Source organism: Podarcis gaigeae (assembly GCF_964106915.1).
Source record: "Podarcis gaigeae genome assembly, chromosome: 10".
Lineage (NCBI taxonomy): Eukaryota > Metazoa > Chordata > Lepidosauria > Squamata > Lacertidae > Podarcis > Podarcis gaigeae.
Window position 1 is genome coordinate 31,845,549 of NC_139686.1, and position 16,080 is coordinate 31,861,628.

The following is a 16,080-nucleotide window of genomic DNA, read 5'->3' on the forward strand; positions in this document are numbered from 1 at the left end:
CAAACAGCAAGGCCTCAGCTTGAACTGCTTGTTAATATAAAATATATGAATGGTGTATAATAATAGTATACCACCCTTCATCATAATATCTCAGGGCAGTTCACAGAATACATAATAAAAACAAGTAAATAATTAAAAGAAAACAGCAAAACAATAACCCTCACTTCTTGCAGTCACATTTAAAAGGCTGTAGAATATTAATCAGCCCAAGGCCTGGTTGAAAAGGAACGGTTTCGCCTGATGTCTAAAAATATATATTGAAGGTGTCAAATGCACCTCCCTGGGGAGAGGATTTCACAAATGGGGAGCCACTACAGAGAAGGCCTGGTCCCCTGTTGCCACCCTCCAGATCTCACGTGGAGGAGGCACATGAAGAAGGGCCTCAGATTATGAACACAAAGTTCGGGACGGTTCTTGAGGTACATGGATATAAACAAATACTTTATCCCATAATATTGGCATTGATAAGATAAATTACCACAAGAAGGAACCTAAGTAGCTCTGATATCTGCTTATACCAGTTATGCCATAGTTTTATGGCAAAGAACACTTTGACCTGAACTATATGAATATATACTGAAGCCATGACCTCATTTTTTCCTTTTCAATATCTTTTTTAATTTCAAAATTATGTGCGTTATGTGTACAAGCATTTCAGCAGATTACAATAACAATATTTTAAAATGATTTTATTTAAAATTATAAAAATATACAGTTGTGTTGTACAAGTACCTAAAGGGACTATAAAGTATATATATAAAAAATATCATTAAATACACAATTTAACTACACAGGGCCCCTTCCCCGCAAGCATGTGGGGCCATTCTGACTGGCTTTGGCAAAGGGCGGATCAGGAAGGAGAGAGTTAGAAGCACAGAGAACTCCCTCCCTCTGAAGCCCAAATCAGTATAAACTGATTGCCAGTTTCACTGAGAAGTAGGGAATTGGAAGAGTTGCTCCAACACGGATGGTTTTGTCATACAGGGCAGATGTATATAAGAAGTCCCTGCTTGGAACGGATCTGTAATCTATTACACAGATGTGTGTTCTGGCATGGATAGGTAACCTGTGGAACCTGGGCGTAGCAAGAAGGTGGAGAAAACTTCTCCTGAACAACTGCTGATTGGGGAGCTTCAAGGATCCTGTATCTCTGTCCTCACAGTTTTTAGGTCTCTTCTAATAGGAGTCTGGGGTCATGAAAGCCCCTTTCAAAAGCTTGATTTATGCACTGAAATGGGCATAAGTAGATTCTGAACAGGTCTCTAGGGAAAATGCTGAATACCCCACAGCCTCCAAGTGCAACTTTGCATTAAGAGAACGGGACTTGGTGTCACATTTGCAATGCTAGCGTGACAAGCAGTGGCTGGGGACTCCCAACCCCTTTCATCTTCTCCAGGAACTTGGGGCTCCAAACATACCTTGATTGACTTCTCCGTATCCCAGATGTTTGTAGATAGGAAAGAAGGGGCGATCAGCAAAATCTTCTGATTTATGGACTAAAGCTTCTTTCACAGCCTTGTAACCATTCAGCACCACCACATTTGTCCAGAAGTTCTGCAGGCTATAAATTTTCCCATATTTCTTACTTAGCTATAAAGACAAGAAATGGGGGAAATTTTAAGATTTCTTACCCATCTTACTCTGTCAAGTCCCAGGGCCAGTTACAGCATAATAAAAAAAATATATAAATAGATAAAAAGTTAGCATTGCAAAAGCAAGCCAAACCATGCCAGTGAAAACAGAGCAGTACACATTTGACAGAAGAGGTGGGACTGATAAAACAAAATACCTTAACTATCAAAGGTGAGAATAAATGATGCACCTCAGTGGGGCTGCCACAGAAAATGCCCACTACTAGGTTGTCATGCCCGGCTCCTGTGGGTGGCAGAACTACCAAGAGAGACCCCTCTGCTGGTCTTAACATTGCATGCTGCATTTTGGACCAGCTGACGTTTTCAAAATGTCTTCAAGGGCAACCCCATGCAAAGTGCAGTGCAGTAGACCAATCTAGAGGTGAACAGTTGTAGCATATATAATTAAGGACTAAACTGATAAAACCCAGTCTGCGAAAATGTATTCTGCCCAATGTTCCAGAATCCCTAGAGCAGAATTGCTTGCAGCGATATTGCTCAATTACGTATGTAGAGAAGGAAAACTGCTATTGGAGCCAGATAAAAAGCCTATCAAGGAAAACAGTGTTTACCCACAAATAAAGAAAAAAGTTACTGTTGATATTTTGGAGAGGACGGAATTTAAACCTTGGTACTCTGCTAAAATAAACACCAGCAACTGTTTCGTAACATCCAACAGAGCAAATTAATCCTGTATCACAAATAAAGCTATAATTCAATTAAACTTCCAGTAACAGACCCATTCCATGGATGACCACAGGAAGCACAGAAGCATCTTGTCCATGCCCAGCACAGCCTCACGCATTCCTCCAAGTGACCAAGACACAAGGCAGCCACAATAACCTCACATCAAGAATTTCACTCATTAGAACCACAGTCAAGCTTTTACCCTGGATCATAATACTTTTTTGTTATCTTGCTATCATCATAGGATTCAGTCATTCATTTTAGGATTCATGTTAAGATTTGGTAGAAGTAGCACAAAGAGTTTGGAGGTTTGGAGTACATTGTCAGCAATATGCTGATGACACTCAGCTCTACTATAGGGTTGGGTTTCCTTCTGCATTGTGAAAAATGCAAGCACAAAATCTCCTTGACATGTTTATGGGAAATATATGTTGGGATACTGCCAGGGAGACAAAGGCCATCACTGCCTCCACGCCGACTCCGGACTCCGGACGTCCATCAACCTCCCGTAGATACAGTATCAGCAAGTAGCGAGTGACACGAGCTCCAGAAATAGATTGCCACATTCCTGGGCTGATGCACGCTCTATCAGCAGAATTCACACAGCGAAAGTTGCACAGCAGGAGAGCATATTTACAAGTTTATTCAGCGTTGGTCAGAACAAAGAAAAACATGACCGCCTGCTAGCGTGTTCAGGCACCGAGAGAGAAAACGAAAGCAACAGAAAACATAAACATCCTGTGAACAGGAAATACGCAGACTCTGACTCACATAGCCTGCTCCCTTTTAAGGTGGAAAAGAAATATCCTAACAATATATTCACCTGCTAGGATACATGGCGAGGCATTACTGTCCCAACAGTTGACCTACCCATCCCGCTCTCCTTTTAAAGAGTGGGGCAGGACCAATCAGTTGCACTGTTCTTGTCCCAAGCAAAAAGACTGGGCGTGCAAGTGAAAACTCCTATAGCTCTGAGAGTAGTAGTAGTAGTAGTAGTAGTAGTAGAAATAGTAGTAGAAATAGGCTGGGTTTCCAGCAAAATATTAAAGAGAGAGTATGAGACTTCCAGTACAGCGCACCTACAGTTGGGTGGGGATCTGTGCTCCTGATATCTCAAGGCAAACCCGGCATTGGAGAGAGAGAAAAGGAGGACGAGGCGTAAGTCACCCCAACCTCAGGGGGGGATCCTGAGGGCAGAGCCCACAGCAGTGCGAGAAGGGGTCTCCCAAAGCGAGAAAACAAAGTATATAATTAAGACGCAGGGAGGACCTCCCGCAAACAGGCTAACCCACTCCCCGATGCAAACGCCCCAAAAACCTGACGAGGCAGCGCTGAACTCTCCTATAAGAGAGATACTGTTAAAAAAAGACATTCTTTTCCCGAAGCAACTGTAGGAAAACTCAGAATCTTTAACAACTCCCCACTAGCAATGGTGGGCAGCAAGGGAGAGACGAGATATAAAAGTTTTTTAAACAAAGGTTTCAGTCGGAAGTAAAGAGGGGACAGCAACACAGCACAGACAACTCCTGTTAAAATACCTCACAAGGAGTTTCTTAGGAATATTAAAAAACACACCAAAGGTTCAAAGAAATTGCAATAAGACAGAGACGAAGGACAAAGAGTAAAGAAACAGATAATAGACAAAGAAAGGAAGGCAGCGCTCTAAGGGGAAAGCAGGTGGTTGAGAAGACTGCCCCAACTAAACATAAAACATGGACCTGCGAAGAAAATAAACATACCCGTTTTCGGGAAAATTCCAGAGAAGTCAGCGTTGAGGAGTCGCTATTGGCGGAAGTGATAGAGTGCTAACAGGAAAAGACGCCAAAGAGAGGACTAGGATCACAAATGAAGAGAGATATTGAGGAGGGAAAGAACTAAGAGGGAATGTAGAGACCTCTTGTGGCCAATATTAAAATAGACACTGACAGAGGACAAAAATATAACTACAGGAACAAATATTATTAAATATTAAATATTAAATATTATTAAATATTAAAATAGACACTGACAGAGGACAAAAATATAACTACAGGAACAAATTAAATAATCTCAAAAATAAAAAGAGGAGAATAAACAACACAGAAATAGGAGCCCCCCTCCCCTTTTACTCCCCGCTTTTTTTCGGCACCACCCTAGAAATAGGGGAGGGAAATATTGGATAACCCAGAAGGGAATGGACTCATAATTATGTATTTTAGGGGAGTTCCCTAAAAGTTATAAAATCTCGAGAGAAAACAGAAAAGGAAGAGCAGACGGGACGAGAGCCTAATGGGATCAAAGAAAGCCCAATCAGCGATGGTTTTACTACAGCTTTGAACCACCAACGAAGAGTCTCAGTTATAGAAAATGAGAGCAACATGGACCTGAAAGAACTTATAGTGGTGATGGAGAGAATGGGGGGAAATCTAGGTGAAACATCAGAATATTAGACAGAAAGATGGAAAATATGGGAACTAAGATTGAAAAAAACTCTAGCCTAATAATGGAACTCTCCAATCAAATAAACCAATTGACAACTAAACATAAAGACTTAGACGCAACAGTCCAAGCAGTAAAAGTGAAGATACAAAAACAAGATAAAATTATTTTAAAAAATCAAACAGACCAAAAAGAGATGAAGAGATACCAAGAAAATAATAAAGGAGAAATTGATGAACTGAGGAAAATACAGGAAGACACCTGGAATGCCATGGCTGTCTTGGAGATGAAACAGAGAGAAATGGTTCTTCGTGTGCGGGGAATTAAAGAGAACCAAGATGAAGAAATAGCTACAAAAATAACAAAAGCCTTAGCAGACTGACTAGGAGTACGAGAACAGGACCTGATCCTGGACATTGAAAAAATATTCAGAATAAGAGCAAACAAATCAAGGACCAGGAAAGGTCCAGGAGACTTTGATTTTCCTGAACTCGAGACTGCTTAGAGAAAAACTTTTGTTGAAGGGTAGAATGGATCAACTTTACATAGAAGGGAACCACATTGAAATAATGAAAGAAGTCCCAACACATCTGCTCATAAAAAGAGAGATAACTACAGATTTATGACCTCAGCATTAAAAAACAAAACAAAATTATGTTTAAATGGGAATTCCCCTAAAGACTATCTTTTACATACAAAGAAAGGAGAGGATCTTTCAGATCAGAAGAAACAAAAATCTTCTGGAGAAAATATTGGGAGGAATTAGGAGGAGAAAAATTTCCAGAGTGAAAGAAAGAAAGATAAGATTAAGACTTTTAATTACAAACGATATTTAATATAGTTCTCTGTCTACCATTATATGAAATTACCTACTCTAACTATAAAGTGAGTTTGTTTTAATTTAATAAAGTGGTATGGTGCTAAAATGTATTCCATGGAACGTGAATGGGATGAATAGCAAATTTAAGAGAAATAGAATAGAATGTATATTAAAAAGGGGGTTTTCTTGTTGTTATTCTGTCTCTCACAGCTACAATAAACCTACCATTAAAATTATGGACTGGTCATTTCTTTGTCAGAATGCAAGAGGGAAAATTTAGCAGGGGATCAAATACTTCCCCCCCTCACTGTAAGAGAAAATTTTATGAAGATGCACCATAGATGGTATATGTCTCCAGATAGGTTGGCAAAAATGAATATATCGGGTAGCAATAAATGTTGGAGGTGTAATAGAATGATTGGTACCTTATATCATATGTGGTGGCCCTGCCCTGAAATTAATAAATTTTGGAATATGATACATGAGGAAATAAAAAGTTGATAAAAATATCATACAACAAGAGAACAGAATCATATTTATTAGGAATCTTGAATGGAGACATTCTGAAAGACAAAATTAATACTTTGCTGTATGCAACAAGAGCAGCGAGAATGCTGGTAGCCAGTCATTGGAAAGGAAACTACATCCCAACCAAAGAGGAATGGGTGAACAAACTATGCAAATATATGGAATTAGCAAAGTTAACTGATTTAATAAGACAAAAACCAAAAAGTATAATTCAGAAACAATGGGAATGTTTAAATGACTGGTTATGTAGACAAGGATCAAATACAAGGTTTTGGCTGTGTATAGAGTAGCCTTGTGAGAGACCCAGAGAATTTAGTGATTTGATCATTTATGTGGGACTCTATGGGAGAAAAATATGGAATAACAGAGATAATTTTGTTTAAAATGTTTATAGGAAGTGCAGTGAAAGCGGTGGAAGTCAATCAATGACATTTTATTATTACTTACTTATTGAAATATATGTAGAATAAATTTGTAGAATATGTAGAATAAATTTGTAGAATATAAATTTGTAGAAATATATGTAGAATAAACTCTTCCCAATTTCTTCTTTTCTTTTCCTTTCCTAACTTTCCTTTTCTTTTCTCACTCTTATTCTCTTTCTCTTTTCTTCTTTCTATGTCTTTTTTCCTTTTCCTTTCTTCTTCTTCTTTTGTTTATTTAATTATTGAAAATTTTGTGTATATGTGTATATTTGCAATGTTTTGTTTTGACTTTGCAATAATTATGCTAGAATAATAAAGCATTTAAAAATAGAGAGAATGTGACTAGAATGCAAATCAATGTGTGCCACAAAAACACACACCAAAGAAGCCTTTCATTTCACTTCCACAAATGACTCATTCACACTTTCCTTTGTTCAACATTTCTAGGCACAAGTCCAGGCTTTTCAGGTCCAGATCCAACTTCTTTCTTTCTTTCTTCTCTGATTCAGTGACAATGATTGAGTTTTCCAGTGGAAAGTGAGGGGCTAAAAAAGCAAATATTGATATGCACCAGGAAAGCACCAACCTGTGCCTAGAAAATGAGTGGTAAAAGGCAGTGCTTTTTTCTGGGGGTACTCAAGGGAACGCAGTAATAGCACCGTTTCCCCCCAAGTGTTAAAAGTGTGGCACTTACTGTACCGACTTCAAGGTGAGTGCTGGCACCTTTTTTCATTTTCTTTTTTAAAAAAAGCACTGGCAAAAGGTAAATGGGGATGAGCCCAAAGAGTTAACAAACCAACAAGAATCTTTCCTTGCAGGCATTTGCATTTTCATATCTTAAAAGCATTATTTTGCAATCTAAATAAGTCTCCAGAATGAAAGGTTGCAACCACTGAATGTTCTCTTCTGCCCTCAAGCAGCTTAACTGAAGATTCTAGTTTTGTTCACCAAGGCTCCAGGCAATAATGAGATTTGAAATATGCATTCTGGGTAGATTATCCCCTGCAAATGCAGGATCACAAAAATTACCATTAATGGAAATGATTATTGCTCCTCTTTCAGCCCTCAAATTCCACAGAATACAGTAAACCTGCAGCTTGCACACATTTCACTTGTGTGCATTCAGCCTTACACATGCTGCAAAAAAATTTAAAAGGGGTGGAAATTGGGTGGGGTTCCAGGAAAAATAACTTTGGCAATCCCACCTACCACTGAACCCCATGCCTTTTGACGATCCCCAATTTTGGCTTTATTCCAAGAACATAACCCACACGTAAATTGCCTGCTTACTGCATGCCTAGTTATGGAAGGCGTACTTGCAGTAGCAGGGCCAGATTAAACCCAAGTTGCCAGGGCTTAAAGCCCACTGAAATCCATAAAACAAGTCAGTCCCAACTTACTTAGGGTTCAATCATAAGCTAGATCCGCTAGGATGAGTAAACCCAGCCCACACAGCCCCCGAGCGGTGCCAAAAAATGGTGCACGCAAATGAGGTTACCTCTACTAAAAAGAAAACAAAATCTCAATCAGGAGTTCTTACGAGTTCAGGAGTTCTTTGGTGTGCCACATTTTATGGGCTCTAGAGCAGTTATGGAAAGCAAAATGTGTTTCCAAGCCTAATTGAAGCATGTTTGTGGTCACCTTCCTTTCTCATACTGCTAGGGTGTGGTTCCAAATAGTAGTTTGAAAGGGGTGCAGATGGGAAACAATGCTATTTCTTCCCCCTGCAGTCCACGCACCGCACTGCCTGCATTTCCCCATGGACCTCTGCTTTTCCTGCCCAACCCTACTGCAGACAGAGGCCAGGGTGGTGCATGATCTCCACAAGGCCCAAGTAGCATTGCAGCACTCTAAAAAAACAGTGCCTGCAACTTTGCTTTGCCACCTTCCAAGTTTGGCACAGCAAATGAAGCCTGAGGGTGTGGGTAATACTGCCCAGACGTGCCCTTTATTAACACTGGGCAGTTCCTATAAGAAAAGTGATTGGGTGTGTAGAGGCTTGCATTGCTTGTTTCCCAGCCCCCAGGAGGCACTTACCTGGGTAAAAGAAGCATGAGGGTTGTGGAAGTCAATCTGCAATATGGTGCCAATGAAGGGCAGGGAGAGTGGCCCTGGAGGGTAGCGGCTCCAGCTTTTCCGACGCTTCATGTAATCAAAGGCCAAGATGAAAATAACGAGAAAAATCCCCAGCAGCATGGGGTTGTTCCATACAGCTGTGAAGAGGGAGGGCAATGACAGCAAGCGATCCATGATTTTGTTCTTCGCTGGATAAATCCCCTTCTGCTTTCCTTTGCCTTCCTCTCTCCTCTGTCAGCCCCTTTCTGTTTATTTTTCAACTTGTACGTGTTGTTCTAGCTGCTGTCCCTCCCTATCCACATAGTTGTGCTCTCTTCCAAGAAAAAAAGCTCGCTGCTCAAGTTTCGCAACAACTAATCTATCACAGCAACAAATGAAAATCTTGTGGGAGTTTCATCGAAGAATAGCCCCGCCTGCAGGCAACAAGCCTGCCTTCTTGCGGTCAGTAAACAATACTTGTCCTTACATGTTAACTAGAATGTATCCATAAATAACTTTGGAGAGTGTCCACATGCATTTGTCTTTTTTAAAAAATGAACAATAAACTGATTTAAATTGTTCAGACAGTTCCATCCAGCTTGTTTCTCCCTCTGCAGTTCTGGGTGCTGAACGACAGTCACCATTCCCCTTGCCTGGGGATCACCACTAACATAATGATCAATTGTTCAGAATGAATACCCCCCCTTTCTTTCTGTGGACGTATCTAGACAGTTCAAAAATCTGTTCCTACCTCATTTCAGCTGCAACTATAGATTTGCCCATACATTCATTTATGCTTGTCCAGCTATAATATCTGATCTAGCCAGCTTTCCATGTTTTCAAAGCGCTTCAAAAGTTCAGATAGTAGAAAAGGAAGCATTAGCTTGCCCATAAGAGTGACCAGCAGTGCTGCAAAACACATCGCTGTACAGTTCGTATGACTGCTGTTGGTGCCTAATGAAGATTGTCCATGATGAATAGCACACTCAAGCACTACTGAATGATTTTATATACAGTACTAGCCATCTATGTGTTAATAAATTATTCAGAGTTACATTGGTTAGACCAGAAACTGGGACCTGTTCTAGTCCCTTTCACAGGACAGACTTTCAAATACAGTGGTACCTCGGGTTACATACACTTCAGGTTACATACACTTCAGGTTACAGACTCCGCTAACCCAGAAATAGTGCTTCAGGTTAAGAACTTTGATTCAGGATAAGATTAGAACAGAAGTCGGGCTCCGGCTGCACGGCAGCAGCGGGAGGCCCCGTTAGCTAAAGTGGTGCTTCAGGTTAAGAACAGTTTCAGGTTAAGAACGGACCTCCAGAACAAATTAAGTACTAAACCCTCCTGTATTGACTTCAGGAGGTAACATACTATCCATTGGAGCTGGTGGAAGAATACCCGGCTGCAGTTTTTTCCTCTTTTTGAAGGCTGGATGATATGGAGAAACATTTAGACAGCACAGAGAAGACATGCATGAGATGTGAAACTGATTAATGTAAAGAAGTTACTATATCTATATAGAAATATAATACAACAACAACAACAATAATAAATTTCAGAATTTGCCAAAAAAATAACAAATACAAATGAAATCCAGGAAGTTTCTGATGTCTTGTATATCTTTAATTATTGCTCTCTCTCTCTTTTTATTGTATTTTGATACAGGAAGAATGCAATAAAACCAAACAGGAGGCTGGCTCCCAAAATGGCTGCCTTTATCACTGGCTTCAGACTAGTAAGCATTCTGATCCTGTGGGTCAGAGAATAAATCTAAAAATATGCAAAATAATAATAATTGTTATTATTTTATTTATATCCTGCCCATCTGGCTGGGTTTCCTCCGCCACTCTGGGCAGCTTACAGCATATATAAAAACATAATAAATCTAGCCATATGAAGTACTGATCAGAGCGAAATATATAACAAAGCAATCATAAACAACATTTGCACTGTTTGTGGGAACAAGAAAATTTCAAAACACACACCAAATAGTCAGTGTATGCCCTCTAGTGTTACTCTCGGGTTTGACACGATTTACAGGGAATAGCGTTCAGTCCTGAGTTCTCACCAGGTTTATTCCCCTCTCTCCCATCTCCCATGTAGATTTTTCAAAACATGGAGTAATAGGAACACATTTAAAGATAGAAGGGTGGGGGAATACCTTGTGGAGAAAGATTTGAAGATGTGGATAAACCAAGGAAGAATGCTGGGAGCAATAACAATAAGATAGGGTGGGGAATCTCCTGTTGTGGCAAGGCTGCCTCTCCCAGTCCATTCAAGGCAGGATTACCATTGATGCAACAGGTTTGTGCCTGCAAGGAGGCCCAGTATGTGAACTTTCATTAAGAAACATTAACTAAGTCTCTAGTGTTCCTGGAATGAAAGTTAGAAAGACACTTATTGCTGTATTTGGGAGCTGTTTGGGCTGTCTCTGCTGTCTCTTCTGGGTTGAACCCACCTCAGTAAACACAATTGGATGGCAGAACTGGCCACTCTTTTTCCTTCTAAGTTGAGGACAGAACTTCTCTCTGTGTAAAAAGGTAAAGGGACCCCTAACCATTAGGTCCAGTCGTGGCCGACTCTGGGGTTGTGGCGCTCATCTCGCTTTATTGGCCGAGGGAGCCGGCGTACAGCTTCCGGGTCATGTGGCCAGCATGACTAAGCCACTTCTAGCGAACCAGAGCAGCGCATGGAAATGCCATTTACCTTCCCGCCAGAGCGGTACCTATTTATCTACTTGCACTTTGACGTGCTTTCAAACTGCTAGGTTGGCAGGAGTCTCTCTGTGGTGGTGGTTAAATAGGTGTTTGCTCCAAAAGACTTTTGCAAAGTTGGGAGCAGGTTACAGCAAGCCAGCCTTTCTGTTCTGTTGCTGTCAGCCAGTGGGGAGGTGGTGGATCACTGCTCTAATCCTGTGTTTGCTCCTCTTGCTAAAGCTGCAATCTCAACCTAACTTACATGGAAGTAAGCGCCCCACCCCCACCCCCAGCTGGGCTTTGTGGTAAGTAAGCATGGTAAGGATCCCACTGCAAAGGGCTGACATGCCCAGTCAAGACTTCTGCAAGGTTATTTGCTCATGGAGGCATTTTGAGGATGTCGTTTATGATCTCCTGTAGTCCCACCAGGACTCCACAGGGTCTTTCAGAAACTGAAAGGGGGGGGGAGTTGTGGTTGCTCTCCTCTCCTTTAGGCTTGTTTGCCCACAAGAAACATTGGAAAGTTGAGAGGAGAAGGAGGAGGATCATTATTCTAGTTGGCTTTTGCTCCCTTTGCTAAAGTTGCAATCCTAATCCCATTTACCTGGGAGGAAATCCCATTATAGAAGAGTATGGTTGGAATCAGTCTTCTGTACAAAACAATCCATAAACCATGATTACCTCAAGAGGTAAGCCCCAAATAGATTATACTGGGTTTTTCTTTTGTGTTTACATTCTGGATTGTTTACTCAGCAAAAATTTCTGGTGAGTTCAATGGAAATTACCTCCTAGTAAATATATATGGGATTGCAGCCTGTGCTTCCTAAAATTCTGAAGAACACCCTCTATTAATTTTGTAACCAAGTTATCTGCAGCAGATGGGACTCTTTCACAATCAAATTTCTGGCCAAGCATTTTGCTACACTCCCCACCTGTTCAGCATTCTCATAACTTCTCAAATCAAGTTTACAACTGAGTATAAACCTAATCTGTCCCATGAGGTCCCACCTGTTTGCTCATTTTTATTCTACCACCATCTTATTCACCCTCCTGAGTATCGTTGCTGCAATAAAGGCAGCGGCATTTATTTTTTCAATTTTTATTCCACTGTTCTGTGGAGAAGTTCAAGGTCCCACACAAGCGTTTCAACAACTTCGAGGATAAGGTTAGACAAAGACCATTTTCAAGTCAGGTGGTAGGCAGGGACACCCGTTTTCTCTCCTCCCCTCTTCTTTGTTTTATTCTATCAAACGCACAGGGACCCCACCCCATTTTACACACACACATGCACCCATCTCCTCCCCACTCCTCCATCAAGCACTCCCCGTCTTCTCTTCCTCCTCCTTCCAAATTGTTATTCGTTCTTGTGGTCTGTTTGCAGCCTCCAAAGCATCTGCCCAGGGCTGGCTCAACCATGAGGCAAGGTGAGGAAACCGCCTCAGGCGGCATGGTCCACTGGGGCAGCAGTTCCTGATGTTGAACCCCCCTCCGTTCCTGATGTAGATCTTCCCTGGCTTGGAGAGGCATGCCATTTTGGGATCTTCATCAGGTACTAAAATGTACTGGGCCTGCCCTGCACCTGCCATTGCTTCCCTTCACCACCCAGCTTGCACTCCCACAAGATGAGTACCCAGCAATGAGTGATGGGGAAGCATGCAGGCAGATGCACAAGCTCAGAAGCTCAACCCTGAAGCAAAGCAATGAGAGCACCTGTCCAAAGTCTTCTCCCATCTCGTTGAGAACAGAATACTTTTGGTCTCATCTAGCAGGACTGTTATGGCTACACACAGAAGTCCACAGAACTCTAGAGGCACAAGAGTGGAGGTTTGCACTTGAGACTAGGGATACTTCAGGTGTTTGCAGACTCTGTATTTTGCAGTTGGGTTTCAGCGGCACACCAGGAAATTCAGATTACACAATCATAGCAGATTTGGAATGCTAAAGAAGAAATGTGCAGCCTGCTCTTGGGAGGATAAAAGAATCGTAGCCAGTCCTGCCTGCAAAGTGTAACAGATCAAAGATGCAGGAAGCTTTCTCTCATGGAAGGTAGTAATGCAATGCAAATACACCTGGCAATTAGAAGACAGATGGACAAGAACTGAAGTGTAACTTTTTTCCATATTGAGTTTTCTGCCATTTGTCAAGAGCTGAGGCTGTTCCTTTCATGGTGCATATGCTTTACCACCAATCACATCCTTCTATATCTTGTGGATATTTTCCAGTTTGCAGGATGCAAATTATAGAATGGTTTATCCTAGGAATCCTTGAAGACTTGCTTAAGTGTAAGATTGGAGCCATCTCTGAATACAGAGTCATTTATAAGAGGAGGGGCTTGTTGAACCTTGGGCATGACAGATTTAACTATGCTGCACTACGCTTGGTATCGTCTACAAAGGTTTTCTGTTGAGAACTTGGCTCAGGATTACTACGCTAGGATTTCAGATATTCTATCTTCATTCCCCAGCCTCAGAAAATCCCAGCTCGCAGAACAGCAGTAGCATTGTGGGAATTACAGTGTATGAATGGTAAACACATTAACAGTTCATATTGGATAAACAAATGTAATAGTGAATGAGTTGGCTTTACCTACCTCACAGCCGTAGTGCCAGAGCAGGAACTGGAAATAACCCAAGCAGGAATGAATGGTAGTGAACTTTCTTAGATTAAGGGGCATCATGGTAGGAGTAAGTATTGGGAGTCTAAACAGTATGTAGACAGCCTCCAGCTGTTTTGGGACTACAATACCCATCATCCCTGACCACTGGTCCTGTCAGCTAGGGATGATGGGAGTTGTAGTCCCAAAACAGCTGGAGGGCCAAGTTTGGCCATCACTGCCATAACTAGAACAAAGGCCAATACTATGGTAGTAAATAGGTGCTGGAATTGGTGAGAAGAAGCAAAGGGAGCAGATGCAGTAGTGGTGATAATCAGGATACAGAGGATTATTTTTCTTGTAGACTCCGAATTGCTAAGTTTTCATTGTGGAATCTAAGTGCAGAGCTCACGAGTACCTATAACAATTGCAAATATCCCACTGGTCAACAACAGGATGTCCTCTAAGCTAAACAGCGTGTCTCAGAGGAATCAGATGGCATTTGTGAGCTCATGGACCTTTAATATCAACCCCAATGGACTATCCAAAGCCTGACGAAATGTGTAATTCCAGGGGTGTGAATGTTGTAAAAATACAGGAACAATGTTGGTAGTGGCTTCTGCTAGATAAAACACCCTCAGAAAGCTTGCTGTATATGAGTGTGAATAGTTTCTCTGGACCATTCAAGGTGGCTATGGAGACATACTTATCTTAAATCTAAGAGAGTTAAGTTGGTGTGCAAATGACCCAAACAGCAATCACAGAAAAAACTGCAACTGACAGGAAGAGCAAAATACATTACATTCCACAGAAGGAACAAGGTTAAAATGAAGTTTATTAGGTTTTTTTGTGGGGTTTTTTTGTTTTGTTTTAGTTTTTTATATAAAACTGTTTGTGAAACAGCTATTTTATTCCCATGGCAGAGTGACCACTGAAAGATGCACTAACCCCTTCTTAAGGCCTTAACAAGAGAAAAAGTTTTGTTTTTTAAAAAACTCAAATGTTTAAAAATTACACAATGTACAAACAAACTAAAAGTAACCATGTGGTGTCGGCTGCTAAATAGACATTCTCCCTTCCTTCCTTTGGGAAACAAAAGACAGAGAAGAGAAGGGTTAATTGGATTTTCCTGGTCAGCTTAACACACACTGATTATGTCAACATTCAGACTTCCTGTTGAATGCCCCTTTCTAGCAGGCAAGCCAACATCCTCCTCCAGACTACCCCCCAAAAAGGCAGCAGCTCCTTGGAATGATTTGGGAGTATTTGTCAATGCCAAGAATGGCGCAAATCCCCCACCTTTTGGTACAGAGTAACGTATAATAAGGTCAGAATATCTGTATATGAAGCTAATAGAAGCCACTCTTATTTCACAAGTCACATGACATAGGAGTCTTCTGGTGCTTCCTTTCTTAATAAAAATAAATAGCGTTTCTTAAAAAGAAAAAAAATCCCCTTTTCACACATACACAAATACAAACATCCCATTCCCTGCAACCATTCATTCCCACCTCCCACCCCTACGGACAATTTCACCAACATACGGGGGGGGGGGGAATTCATATTCTTTAAAACCTGGGTTATTTGTTGTGGAAGTTGGGAGTAAAGAGACAAGTTTGATTAAGCAAGCTCATAACTCCTTTTGAAACAAGTTGAGTTCCATTTGCAAAGGCCTTGTTTGAATTTTACTTATACTTGTTCATAAGCAACTTGGAACATATATGGGTCCTAAAAATTCAATTTAATGCATAAAAAGGGATAGCGCACCTTTCATTTAAAACAAGTCTATCAAGACTAAAAATAGATCTTTATATATATAATCTATATATATATTTTATCCCTCCCTCTTTAATTCCCCCACTTTCTTTTCTTTTCCCTCCCCATCCCATAGTCACTATGGAGATTGTGTCCATGAAAACAGCTGGTTCAGACTCCTTGATCATATTCTGTGATGTTGTCGGTCAAGTGTGATGAAAGATTTGATGAAGGAAGTGCTGGCATTGGCAGGCACATCAAGAGAGGGGCATGACTGCACAGTGGGAAAGAATCCATCCAATCATGAATGTCCACCGCTTTCTTATCTCAACAGCTTAACCTGTAACAGGAGAAAAGCACTGCCATTAGAAAAATGTGCATGTGCGAAACATTTTTTATTAACTTGTTGGCAAAATTTAAGTCCACAGCCCAAGGAAATGTTGTAGCAGAAACACTTCCAAGA

General features: G+C 41.0%; 1 protein-coding gene across 22 annotated transcripts in view; it reads right to left on the reverse strand.

Moving 5' to 3' along the window:
- The window catches only part of TCF20 (transcription factor 20), a 191,282-nt gene that overhangs the window by 10,142 nt on the left and 165,060 nt on the right, over positions 1 to 16,080 (reverse strand). For 21 of the 22 annotated variants that reach the window (XM_083698522.1, XM_083698534.1, XM_083698533.1 and 18 more), the window contains one exon: positions 14,680 to 15,957. In XM_083698522.1, coding sequence (XP_083554648.1) covers positions 15,940 to 15,957 — 18 coding nt within the window. In that variant the 3' untranslated portion in view covers positions 14,680 to 15,939. Of the gene's footprint in view, positions 1 to 1,418; positions 1,591 to 14,679; positions 15,958 to 16,080 lie in introns of those variants that run through there. The other variant, XM_083698529.1, reaches the window with a different exon arrangement.